General features: G+C 20.4%; 2 protein-coding genes across 2 annotated transcripts; both read right to left on the bottom strand.

Moving 5' to 3' along the window:
* Nucleotides 1-437: 437 nt before the first annotated feature.
* Nucleotides 438-2,392, bottom strand: PF3D7_1335500 (DNA replication complex GINS protein, putative; the record flags this gene model as incomplete). The annotated part of the gene is made up of 3 exons (XM_002809006.1): nt 438-694; nt 1,014-1,311; nt 1,466-2,392. 3 exons carry the CDS (start codon nt 2,390-2,392, stop codon nt 438-440), a joined length of 1,482 nt encoding a protein of 493 aa, XP_002809052.1.
* Nucleotides 2,393-3,495: 1,103 nt separating this feature from the next.
* PF3D7_1335400 (reticulocyte binding protein 2 homologue a) lies at nt 3,496-13,102 on the bottom strand (the record flags this gene model as incomplete). Its single annotated transcript, XM_001350047.1, has 2 exons — nt 3,496-12,830; nt 13,045-13,102. 2 exons carry the CDS (start codon nt 13,100-13,102, stop codon nt 3,496-3,498), a joined length of 9,393 nt encoding a protein of 3,130 aa, XP_001350083.1.
* Between the last annotated feature and the right edge of the window lie 1,504 nt (nt 13,103-14,606).

The following is a 14,606-nucleotide window of genomic DNA, read 5'->3' as shown; positions in this document are numbered from 1 at the left end:
TATAATTTCACTTCAAAATAATAATGGAATTATATATGGTTAATATTTAAAAATGTTATCATTAATAATATATATATATATATATATATATATATGTATATATGAAAGTAGAAAATGCTAAAAAGTTCAGAAAAAAAAAAAAAAAAAATGGTATAGAATTATTAATTATAATAATTTTAAGATATAAAAGAAATATATCTAATCATATACATATATTATTATTACAACACTTTTTATATGGAAACAACTACTGTTATAACTTATATATATATATATATATATATATATGTATATTTTTTTTTTTTTTTTTTTCTCGTAAATTTCCTCTTCATATTAATATTTCTTTATTCTACCTTATTGTAGATCATATGATTTATTCTTTATTTTAAAAAGACACAAATTATAATTAACACATAATATAATTAAACGAATTCATGTTATAAATCCATTAGAACGTTATCTTCGTTTTCCTCTTTTATAAATGGTTCTAATAAATAAGAGGTAAAATCAATAGTGTTTGTTTTTTCGTTTAAATTTTTATCATACTTCCAGAAACTATATAAGGAGAGATTAACAAGGTAAGTTTCTGAATACTGTAAATTAGAAATATAAATATAATTGGAATGAACATCTTGCTCTTCTAAATGTTTTATTATTTTTTCTTCTCTACAATGTTTAATATCTTCAACGTATCCTAAAAAAATGTATGTCAATTAGATGAAAACATAAGGTGTACTAAATTGTATTCTGTAATAGGTTATGTACTTATAAAATTATACATATATATATATATATATATATATATATATATATATATGTATGTATGTATAAGGGTGGTTATTAAAATATATCTATACAAATGTACCTTTTAACAATATGCCTTCTGAATTACAAAATCTAATTTATACTTATCGAATTATACTCTTTGATATGCACATATTTATAGGTCGTAGCCAACATAATGTTTACAAAAAAGATAGCTATATATTAAAAATGAAATAAAATAAAATTACCTGCTACTTTTGCCATGTATTTAAAATAACTTTTCTGGCCTACAGTTTCTATAGGTGTAGCTTTAGAAAAAATCTTTTGATCAAGAAACATATAGCAAATTTCAAAAAAATAAGGTGAAGGCAAGTCAAATAATTCGTTAAGGTTTTTATATTCTTGTTCTTTTATATTTATAAAATTCTTTATATAAAACCAAAAGGGGAATTCTACATCTACATAAGCATAAGATGAAAGAGAAATAGCTATGTAAATTGGAATCCACTGTCTTTCCCCAGCTTTCATTTCTTTGATATCAAATCCCTTTAAAGAAAAATATGATATAGAAAGGTAATAATATAAATAAATAAATAAATATATATATATATATATATGTATATATGTTTTTGTTACAATATTTATTATTTTATTAATATTTCATCGTATTATTTATATTTTTTTTTTTTTTCTATTTAACTTCAATAAATTCTATTTCTACGTTGGGTATATCTACTAAAGCCTTCACAACAACCAATTCTCCAAGTGCTTTATCATATAGAGACATATTTACAGCATCATTTAAAAATAATTTAGCATATTGTAAATTATTGTAATAATAAGAAGAATTAATTTTGAGAGGTAGATATTCAATATCTATATCAATGTTTATTAATGCTTTATTTAATATAGTAGCTTTACTTATATCAATATTATCAATATATATTTTTTCATCATTAATAGATAAATCATTTTCTCCTACTTCTACATTATCTAAATAAGAATATATATTATGAATATTTTCTCTACAATTAAAATCATTATTTTTTCTTGATCTTATATATGCTCCATTATTTAATGTATATTCATATAAATTACTAGGTAAAGGAATATCATCTGAATAAGTAAGAAACGTAGTAATTATTTTATAATATCTATCATATATAGATTTATACACAAGTATCTTTATATCATTCTTATACTTATCTTCAGAATATTCCTTATTCTCTAATTCATATATATTATTTTCTATTTTATCTAATAATGCTTCTGCTATCATTCTTGTATTTTCATCAATTTGTATATTTTGATTTCCATATAAAAGTTGATTTCGTAAATATTGAATATAATAAAAAGACAAACATACTTCTGTATTCTTTAAAGGTAAAGGAGGAAAATCAACAACAACTATATTTTCCAAATCGTTATTAATTTTTTTCTCATTTAATAATTTATTTAAAGGTTCATAAGAATTGAATGTATCTTCTTCATTATGAGCTCTTCTAGGATTCTTACGATTCAAATGAAATAAACTCTTTCTCTTATTTTTATTTTCTGTATTATCTGTTATTGATGACCTTTTCTTTGTTTTGTTTTTCTTTTGAAATATAGCAAACACATCATCCATATTGTAAAAGAATAATATTATTTTAAAAATATTAAATAGGAACAAAAAGGTATATTATTATATCACGTCAATGTAGAAATGTAACACAAATATATATATATATATATATATATATATTTCCAATTTTTTTTTTTCTGGATTCTATAAAATATGTTCGATTCAAATTGCGTGTGTGTTCATTTATAAATATATATATATATATATATATATGTGAATATTTTTCCTGATATACATATATATTATATATATCTCCTTTTCTAATATAAATATTATTGTTTTTTTCTCCTATATTACGCGTTCTCCTCAATATTAGGAGAAATTTAATAATAAAAAAAAAAGAGACGGACCTAATAAAATAATTATTACATTATCTATATTATGTTGAGTGTTTTTTAGAAAACTATATATATAATATACAAAGAAATATTTATAACAGAAAAAAGATATTAAAAAAGGAATGATTCTTGAGGTTATTATCAATTTTTTTTTTTTATGTATTTTAAATTTTGTCTTAATAAAGACATACATAAGTCTACGCATTAATTCTAAAATATTTTAAATTTATTATTAAAAAAAATTTAAAAAAAAAAAATCAATTGGACAAAAAAAATATATATGTTATACATAATTAATATGGTAAACATAAAAATATAAAATTTTATATATCCTTATTTTATATCATATATATAAAATAAAGAAAAAGAAAAAAAGAAAAAAAAAAAAAGAAAAAAATTAATAATAATAATAATAAAATAATGAAAAACACACATTTTTATTTGTATATATATAAACTATGATTAATGCCAATTTATTTGAAATAATTAATATTTTTGAATGTTCATTATTTAATATAATATTATATTATCTTCATATAGGTACAATATTGTACAATATATTTTTTTTTTTTTTTTTTTTTACGTTATAATTATTCTGTTTTTAATGTTATATTTCCATTTTCTTATATATGTGCATTTGGTTTATTTTATATAATGCATGTTTTTAAAAATTGGCATTTAAAATTATTCTTTTTAGATCCACATACCTGATTGTATTTTCTCACATGTTATCATATTTTCTATACATAATATGTTATCTCATACATTTTAAATTGTACTATCATTATCATTAAAAGTGATTTCAATGATTTCATCCTTCTCCTTAAAGAGAACATCATCATTCGGTTCAAAAGCTTCATTAATTTCATTAGAATTGTTATCTCCACTATTAGTCTTTATAAGTAATAATCCTATACTAGAAAATATTAACACACATAAAGCTACACTTCCTGCTGTGTATATAGCAACACTCAAATTCTTTGATCGAGAAAAATTTCTATCATTGGTATTATCATCAGTAGTACTTTCCGAACTATTAGTATGATCTGTTCCTGATCTTTTAGTTGATTCTGTTTCATCTTTTTTTTCTTTAGATGTTATCAGCATTTCAGTTTCATTATCAGAAAGTTTATTAGTATATATATCACCATGCTTTGTAGGTTTAATATCGACGAGTCTATTAGTTTTTTGCTCTAAACTATCGTTAACAAGTTGATTTGAATGCAATATTTTTTTCTGGTTTTCTTCGTATTCCTTTATAATTTCATTAAGTTCACGTTTCAAATTAAGATATAATTGATTTTTTAATGAGTTCAATATATTTGTTTTCAATTGTGTCTCATTATCTTTTATGACCTCATCATTTTTATTTAATAGACTATCTATTTTTAACGATAATATATTTTGTAAATGTTTTAACCATTTCTGTTCCAAACTATGTCTAAGTTTTATATCTTTGTTTTTTATTATTTCATCTTTTTCTTTTGTTAGTTCATCCTTTATTATTTTCACCATATCAGATTCTAGTTTACTTTTTATGTGTTGTTCTCTTTCTGCTAACTCGATTTTCTTTCTTTCCAGTCTTTCTTGCTCTTGTCTTTTTAATTCTTCTTCTTTTTGTAGTCGTTCTTGTTCTTGTCTTTTTAATGCTTCTTCTTTTTGTAGTCGTTCTTGTTCTTGTCTTTTTAATTCTTCTTCTTTTTGTAGTTGTTCTTGTTTCTCTCTTTCCAGCCTTTCTTGCTCTTGTCTTTTTAATTCTTCTTCTTTTTGTAGTCGTTCTTGTTCTTGTCTTTTTAATGCTTCTTCTTTTTGTAGTCGTTCTTGTTCTTGTCTTTTTAATTCTTCTTCTTTTTGTAGTTGTTCTTGTTTCTCTCTTTCCAGCCTTTCTTGCTCTTGTCTTTTTAATTCTTCTTCTTTTTGTAGTCGTTCTTGTTCTTGTCTTTTTAATGCTTCTTCTTTTTGTTGTTGTTCTTGTCTTTCCTGCTCTTTTTTTCTTAATTCTTCTTCTTTTTTTAGTTGTTCTTGTTTCTCTCTTTCCAGTCTTTCTTTCTCTTGTTTTTCTTTTTCTATTCTTTCTCTCTCTTTTCTTTCTTCTTCTTGTTTCGCTTTTTCCAATCTTTCTCTTTCTTTTCTTTCTTCTTCTTCTTTTAATATTAATTTTTCATCACCAAGATCCTTTATATCATTATTATTATGACTTAATAATTCATTCAATTTCAATAAAAATTTATCTAATTCATTATTTAAATAAGTAGCTTCATCGACAATATTTTTTGCAGATTTAATTACCCCATTATTTTCATTATTATAATTTTCTGTAATTTCATTAAAAGCCTTGTTAATATTATCTGTTATTTCCTTTACTTTTCTTTTGGCATCATCAATTATTAATATTTCTGCTTGTATTTTTTCATTATGTATTTTTATATGATCTATTAATTTATCAATTGTTTCAATATTCATATTATTATTTTCTTTATTTTTATTATTTTCAATATCCTGGAGAGTTATATTAGTATATGCAGCCGTGTTTGATATTCTTTTCGTTTCATTCATAATATTATTTATATTAAGTAACATCTCTTCCATTTGAAATAATTTTTCTTTTAGTGGCAAATTACTAGAAAATTTTTGTTTTATATTATTTACAGATTTCCCCGTATTCATAATATCATCCTTTATGTTATTTATATTATATAATTCAGTTTCATTTCTTTTTATATTTTGTAATAATTTTGAGAAATTTTCCTTTAGATTATTGGCTTTTTCTTTCAATTTTATTATATAACTATTATTTTCCTTATTGATTTCTATATACTTATCTATACCATTATTTTCATCCTGATATTTGTCTAACTCCTTTATGAATGTGTTTATTCTTCCTAATAAATTTGTAATATTTTCTATATATAATTTCACCTTTTTCAATTCAACATTATTAATATCTTCATATTTATATACATCTTGTATATTAGACATCAAGTCACCATATAAATTATTAAACGTTTGAATTGATTCAAGTGTTAATGTACTATCAACATGAACTAATTCTTTTACTTTATCATTAATTTTTGTTTTGATATTATTAAATTCATTTTTTAAAATATCTATATTTTGTGTTTCATTTATTTTATTAAAGTTTGTTGATATTGAATTATATGTCTCTAAACTATTTTCTATTTCTTTTAATTTATTAAAATGTACTATTTTATAATTATTATTTATAATATTTTTTTCTTTCTTAAAATTTTCATATAGTTCTAATAATTTGTCTTGTGTCTCTTCTAAAGAATTCATTTCTGTATCTTCATTTATTTCGACAATACTTGTCATAATATTCTCTATAATATTTGTAGCATTTATAACATGTTCACTTAATAAACTATTATGTTTATTGACAACATCAATATTATTAGATATATAATTATCTACTTTTATATGATCATCATATTTATTGAAGATACTTATATCACTCTTTATAAAATTATAATTATTTTGAATATACTCAAAACATATATTAGTATCATTTTCCTGTTCTCTTATATTTTTTATATCATTACCTATTTTAATCTGAATATTTCTAATTATAAAATTATATAATGATATATCAATATTATGTCCTTCATTTAATAATTCATCAAGCATAGGGATCAGTGTTTTCATTTCTTTATCAATATCATTAATGTTCTTATTAATATCAGAAAAGGAATTATATGAGTTCTGTACTATTGTTTTAATTTCCATTTCATTAGATGATAATGTAAGAGATTTTTCTAATTCGTCTAAGTCATTAAAATATATATCTAAATCTTCTTTTGTTTTATTTATATCTACATTTTTTAAAATTTCAGCCTTTTTTACAATATATGCATTTTTTGTATCATCTAATGTTTTATATTCTTCTACATTATCAAAAATTTCTTTATATTTTTCAAAATTATATTGTATAGCATCTATTTCATTTAATTTATTAGATACAATATCAATATTATTTGAAATATCATTTTCTCTATTAATTACACTAGTAATTTGTATTTTTAAATCATATAATGCCGTAGACAATTCACGTAATTCTTTACAATCCTTTACTAAATCATTGCAATCTCCTTTAAGTTTTTGAATATTATCTAAATATTTAAGAATTTGTGTTGAATATGTGTGTAATTCTATAATATCATTATAAACCTTTAAATTATCTATAGATTCATCCGAATTACTACCTAAATGATCTAACTCTAAATCAGAATCATTTTCCAATGTTGATGTTATTTCATGTTTTCTTTCAAAATATAATTGTAAATTTAATAAATCATTATCTTCTAAAGGATTTTCTGGAGTTATTTCCGTATTTGTATCAGACATTACAATAATACCTGAAAAATTTGCCAACTTTATAACATGTTTAAGTAAATTTTTTATATCTTCTTTATTAGTACAAATTTCTAGATTTGCTACTGATTTATTTTTTTCTTCTATTGTGTTCAATGAATCTAATAAAAATTTCACATCTTCAATAGTTTTAATATACTGTTTTTTAACTGTAATATAATTATAAGAATCATCTATTATATTTTGTTGTTCTGAACATTTTATATATAAGTTAAATATTTTTTCTTTTATATAATCAATTAATCGATGTCCTTCTTGTTCTTTAATATTATTCAAATAATTTTTTAATTCATCAACTTTTTTATTAAGTTTATCATATTCTGTTTGTGCTACTTCTTTAATTTCTTTTATTTCATTATAATCTAAATTATCATTTATAATTTCAGTCATTTTTGTATTAATAATATTATATGATTCATTAAATCCATTATATATTTCATTCAATATATTTTGATGTTTTTCAAAATTTTCATTTATATTATAATCATTTATATATTCATTATAAAACATAGATCTGAATGAATCCATTAAAGTAGTTAATGATTTGTTATTAGATTCCATAAATTTTTTTTTTTTTTCATTTGTTTCTTTTTTTATATGTTCCATAATTCTTATTTCATAATTTTTTTTATGTTTTATTATTTCTTTTTCTGTTTCATTAACGTAATTATACATTTCATTCATTTTTTTATATTCTGCCTCCATATTCTGTTTTTCTTTTAAAATATTTATTAAAAGATCTTTATCCTTATTATATATATCGTTCATATTCAAAGAATCTATATTAATAACAATCTGGTCAGATTTTGATACATCATTCATATAATCCATAGCTTTATTCAAGATAGTATCTATGTTATGTTTCATATTTAATATATTTAATAAATTAGATTCTATTCTTCCGTTATTTATTTGTATTGTAATATAAGCTATTTTGGTTTTATCATTATTTAAAACATCACCTTCTCTTTTAATGTTAGGTTGTTTCTTAATCTCATCTAATCGTTCTTTAGATTTGGTTAAAATCGTTTTAATATTAGAATGTATATTATTTATATCATCAATTGCATTTCTTGCTTGTTTCCTAACTTTTTCATATTTTACCCCTTTTAATGAACGGATGTTATTATTAATTAAATTATAAAGTTCATTTTCTATTTTTATAATGTCCTTATTTTTTTCATCCATTTTATTAGCATATTCCATAGCTTCATTTGAAACTTGTTTGGTTTTATTTATCATTTCTTTAACCTTTATAATATCAAAATTTTTTCCATCGCTAGGATTTATTATTTCATGTTTTATAAAAAGATCAATAACATATATACTTCTAGATGCATATCGTAAATGTAAATCTGATTGTTCTTTATTAGATTCAATATCTGTTATGTATTTATTCACTTGTTTTCTTTTTTCGGATATTTCCTCTTTCTTTAGAACAAGTGATTTTATATTATCATCAATTTGATCATCATTTAAGCTTTCATAGTTTGGGTTAATAGACGTTTTCAATATTTCAACATCTTCTATAAATTGATTAGTTATATTTACTGATTGTTCAAATATTTTTTTCGTTTCATTACTATATTCTTCTGATTTCTTCATGCTATTATGAATACTTTTTAATATTTTATTAATATCGATCGTTTCTAGAAATTCGTACATATCTTTAAGTTCATGTAATGTATTCTCAAGTTTTTCAACATATTTAATTATATTTCCTAAATTGCTGAATACTTGTAAATTAATTTCTTTTAGTTTATCAACTTGTGTGTTGTTATTATGAGCATCACTTTTTAATCCATTTGATTCATTTGTTAACTTGTTTATATTTTCATATAAATCTTTTAATTTATCAAAATATGCTTTATAATTTAATGTATCTTCATAAAAAAAAGAATCATGTATTTTATCTCCATTCAAATGATGATCGTTCCTCGTTTTGGAAACGTCCACATCTACATAATCAATATCTTTTTTATATGATTCGATTTTTTCCTTAATAGTATCACTTTTTTTTGCTTCATTTGTAATTTGTTCACAAATATCATCAATTAATATTTTTTCATATTCTGATTCTATTTTATTTGCTTCATTTAAAGTAATATCTATCAAATTTTTATTATTTAACTCATCTAGGTTTTTTTTAATATCCTTATATATATCTCCCATTACTTTTCTTTTTTTACTATAGTGTGTTTGTTCGTCGTCCTCCTCCTTCTCCTTCTGCTTTTTTTTCTCATTATCAGCATTTACAAAATGATCATGTGATAAATTCTTAATTTGTATTAAAGCATCTTTATCTTCCTTAATCTTTTTCTCAAGTATCATAACTCTATCTTCTAATAATTTAATATTTTCTTGACTTTTGGGATTTTTATATTTTTCCTTATCAATATTAAAATGAATAGATTTAAGTTTAGTTAAGGCTTTATCTGACAGGGAATAATAATTATCTACCTTTTCGATTATTTCTTGATTTATATCTTTTATACGTTTATAAATAAGTTCTATGATATCATTTTTTTGTTGTTTGATAGTATTATGAGTCTTTTGATTACATATGTTATATTCCACATATAAACTATCTATAGTACTTTTAAAATGAACCCAACTATCTTTTTCCTTTTCGAAAGAATCTAAATTTATTTTAAGATTGCTTTCTATATTTTGCTTTGTATGGTCATACGAATTCAACAATTTATGAATGTCCATTTTCAAATTATTAAATTTGATATCATCTAATTCTTTTTCTAATTTTTCCTCTTCTTTTTTTAAAACATTTGAAAAGTTTTCTTTTTCATTATCTTGAATTATATCATCATTTTTTATAATTTTCATTTGATCATTTAATATATTTTTTAATTCAATTTTCTTGTTAAGTAAGTGTTCTACATTTTTATTATTTGTATTACATGCATTTATACCAATATTTAAGGTTTGGAGAATATTTATATTTAAATTCATTGCATTGATATCTTGTAATATATTATCAAGTTTTTGATTATTATTATTAAATTCTTGCTCAAGTTCACTTATTGTTTTATCTTCATAAGGAATATATTGAGTTATTTGAACTAAAGAAGCAGTATGCATTTCTTTGATATATGTATTATCTTTTAATTTTTTATCTAGAATTTCATAATAATTTAATAAATCTTGATTCATTTCTTTATATTTCTTTAAAATTTTTATATCATCAGAAATTTTATTTTTTATATTTTGTATAGCATCTTTATATTGTAATATTTGCATTGATGTATTATGTACAGCTAAAGCATTTTTATCATTCTCATATAAATGTAATATATATTCTTTTTGTATATTTCCAATGGTATGTTTATATACTTCTAAACTTTCGATTTCTTCTTTATAATCTTCCATTCTATTATTAATATCAGTATATGTAATAGTATACTTATTTGATGAGTTTTGAATATTTTGTTCTATATGATTTAAAAGTTTTTTTATTATATTTTCTTTAAGACTTAATAGATGACTTAATTCAGTTTTTAACAAGTTAATTATATTACTATTATTATTATTATTATTATTATCAGATTTCATAAAATTTAATTTAGCACATTCATTATTTGATGTATTTAAAATTGTTTGAAGTTCATTTACACTTTTTTTTTCATGAAACAAATATTTTGTGTCTAAAAAATGAGATAGTTCAGATTCTAATTCTTCAAAACTTCCTTTATATAATTTATTAAGATTATATGATACTTTCTCTTGTGATATATTCTTTTCATTTATAAAATCATTTATATTTATTAAATTTAAACTATTTAATTCATCAATATCTGCTATTCGTTGAGTTATAGAATCTTTTAATAATATAATTTCATTTATATGAGTAACATTTTCTTCTATATATTTCACGTTATTAAGATAATCCGTTTTCATGTTTTTTTTTAATTCATCATCTTTTATTAATGTTTCTTGTGAATCCTTAAAATATGATATAAGACTATTTAATTCATCAATATCATTTTTTAACCCTTCTATAGTTATATATTTAGAACTAATATTTTTACTATTATTATTTATAATATTACTTTTAGACTTAAAAATATTATACGTTTGTAATATATAATCTGTTTTTTCAATATAATTATTTAAGGATAATTCCTTTTTTTCCATTTCATCCATAGAGGCTTTTTCAGATATAATAATATCATAAAATGATTTCATTATTATTATTAGTGTTTTTACTTGACTTATAGCATTATCTAATTCATTTGATTTCTCATTTATTTTTATTTGTAATTTTACTACTTCTGAATCCAGATTTGCTTTTGGATCAATAGGTTTTTGAGGGTTAGCTTTTAAAACATCCATTGCATATTCTAATAAATGTTCTGATAGAGTCATTACTGTTGTATATTTAGATTCAATTGTTTTCATATCTACATATGTTTCATATTTTTTCTTGAATATATTAAATATATTATTGAATAAATTATTAAGTATTTCTTCATTTTTTATAAATAACGAATCTAATTTGCTTATCATTTCATTGCTATATTTAAAACTAGCAAAATGTTTTGAGGATTCAAAAATTTTTTTTATAAGTTCATCTTTCTTCATTTTGTCTGCAATATTATTTGCTTGTGTTATCCTTTTTATATATTCTTTTCCTTTTTCTATATGTTTCAAATGAAAATTATATCTTTTTATAATATCTTTAATTTCGTCATGTATATATCCAATAGAGTACATGTTCTTATTATCACCTAATTTCATTTTTATAGGATTAACTAATTTGCTACTTGATTCTAATAGCTCTTTTGCTCGATTTAAGTATAAATCAATAGGTGTACTTTTAACTTCATTCACTCTTAATAGATATAAATTATTATTCATAACATATGATTCCGTTTTACACATATTTCCTGTACTTTCAATATTTTTTAACAATTTTGTAATCTCATTCTTTATATTCTTTATTTTCTTATCATAATCATTTTTTTTATTTTTCAAACAATTGTAAAAACTAGATTTCTTATTTTTATAATCATTAAATGTATTATCAAATAATGTTTTTCTAACATTTGCTTTTTCCGCATTTTCTAAAACTATAAGTAAATTATCAAAATCTGTTTTCCCACCAACTAAACATTGTTCTTCATTCTTGATTATTTCTTCGTTAAATTTTTCAATATCTTCATTAATTTTTGTAATTGAACTTTTATCAAGATCCTTGTAAAATGATGTAGTAAATAATATGGCTTCTTTACACGTATATATATCAAGGTAATATGGTTGAACAGAAAAAACGACAGTTCCATTATCCCTAAGAACATCTATATGATCTAAAACGCTATTACTACCCCATATAGAAAAAACCTCAACTTCTTCTTTACCCTCTTGAATAAAAGAATGGAATGAAGACACATTTGAATATACTTTGGAACCTCTTTCTTTTTTATTATGAAAAATATCAGATCTGTTTATATTCTTCTTATAATATCTTTGAATATAAGATATAGGTTCTAATCTAAAAAGATCATTTTCTAAATTTATAAGCGATCTCTTCATATATGGTTTCTTCCTATATAAACGATTAATTGAAGCATAATTATCATTATTATTATTCTTCCCTTCAAAACTTTTTAAATTTTTCTCCTCACTAAAATTAAAATCAGTAACTGAAGATGCTCCATGGGTATTACTTGATTGTCCAACAAAATGCTCATGACTTAATTCTGAATGTGAAACAAAATATAAAAATATAAATATATAAATATATAAATATATATATATATATATATATATATATACACGCTTTAGTAGTAAATATTATAGACTAACACAACGTAGAACATTGTACAGCCTTTGTAAAGATCTAAAAATACAAAATTATTAAAATATGAACAACATCAAAGCACAATTTGTTTTCGAATGTATATATTATTTTACCTAAGAAGAAAAATATAATATTACAAAAAGATATGCTACAAAATAGTGTGGTCTTCATAATTTAAATAGCTATACTATAATCTCATGCTTTTATAAATAATTAAAAAAAAAAAAAAAAAAACCAAGCATTTTATGTTATAAGAATATATATGATTATATATTTCAATACTATACTATACTTAATAATATATATATATATTAACGAATTAAATTTAATAATATTACAGCTTTAGTATATATATACTTTCAAATTTTAATAACACGAAAAAGAAACGATATATATACATACTCATATAGAGCTCTCAAAGGAACAAAAAAGAAAAAAACGGGAACAATTATTTTATCAATTCAAAATTATACATATAAAAATATATTAACATATACAACATATATATACCCCCATATAATAATAATAATATGTATTATTAGATACACATTTATTGTCACAAAATAAAAAGAACAAATATAATCTCCATTTTAAAAAAAAAAAAAAAAAAAAAAAAAAAAAGTACACCAATATTTTATATCTAACATTTATCTATAATGGTTATATATATATATATATATATTTATTTATTTATTTATATTGAATCCATACATTAAATTTAATTTATTCATAATATCTAACTGGTTTTATAAGAATGAGAAAATATGAACATACATTGGAGTTTAATTCCGAATAGTTGTTATTATTTACACCTTGTGGAATATTTACAAATTAACTATTTAGAACAGCAGAATAAAAAAAAAATATATATATATATATATATATATATAATATAGCGAAAAAATAGTTATTCAGTTATTATAAAATAATTTTCCATTCTACAAATATGTTTCAAAAAGTACATTTCTATCTTTTTTTTTTTTTTTTTTTTTTTTTCCAAGTTGCACGCCTTTTCGTTTTACGTTTTTTTTCGTTCTTTTTCCTTAAACAAGAGAACCAAAGAAAAAAAAAAAAAAAAAAAAAAAAAAATGTGTGCACATTATTTCAACTTAAATCATTTGTTATATTTAAATAGAAAAAAGGGGAAAAATTGAAAAATAAAATTTTTAATTTAATTATATTATTGTTTTAATATTAAAAAAATTAAAAATAAATAAAAAAAAAAACTCTCTTACAGAATCAACGGTACATCATATATGATAACTATAAGAAAAAAAAAAAAAAAAAAAAAAAAAAAAAGATAGAAATGTACTTTTTGAAACATATTTGTAGAATGGAAAATTATTTTATAATAACTGAATAACTATTTTTTCGCTATATTATATATATATATATATATATATATTTTTTTTTTATTCTGCTGTTCTAAATAGTTAATTTGTAAATATTCCACAAGGTGTAAATAATAACAACTATTCGGAATTAAACTCCAATGTATGTTCATATTTTCTCATTCTTATAAAACCAGTTAGATATTATGAATAAATTAAATTTAATGTATGGATTCAATATAAATAAATAAATAAATATATATATATATATATATAACCATTATAGATAAATGTTAGATATAAAATATTGGTGTACTTTTTTTTTTTTTTTTTTTTTTTTTTTT

The sequence above is a fragment of the Plasmodium falciparum genome (assembly GCF_000002765.6).
Source record: "Plasmodium falciparum 3D7 genome assembly, chromosome: 13".
Taxonomy (NCBI): domain Eukaryota; phylum Apicomplexa; class Aconoidasida; order Haemosporida; family Plasmodiidae; genus Plasmodium; species Plasmodium falciparum.
This window is presented reverse-complemented; position numbering and strand designations above follow the sequence as displayed.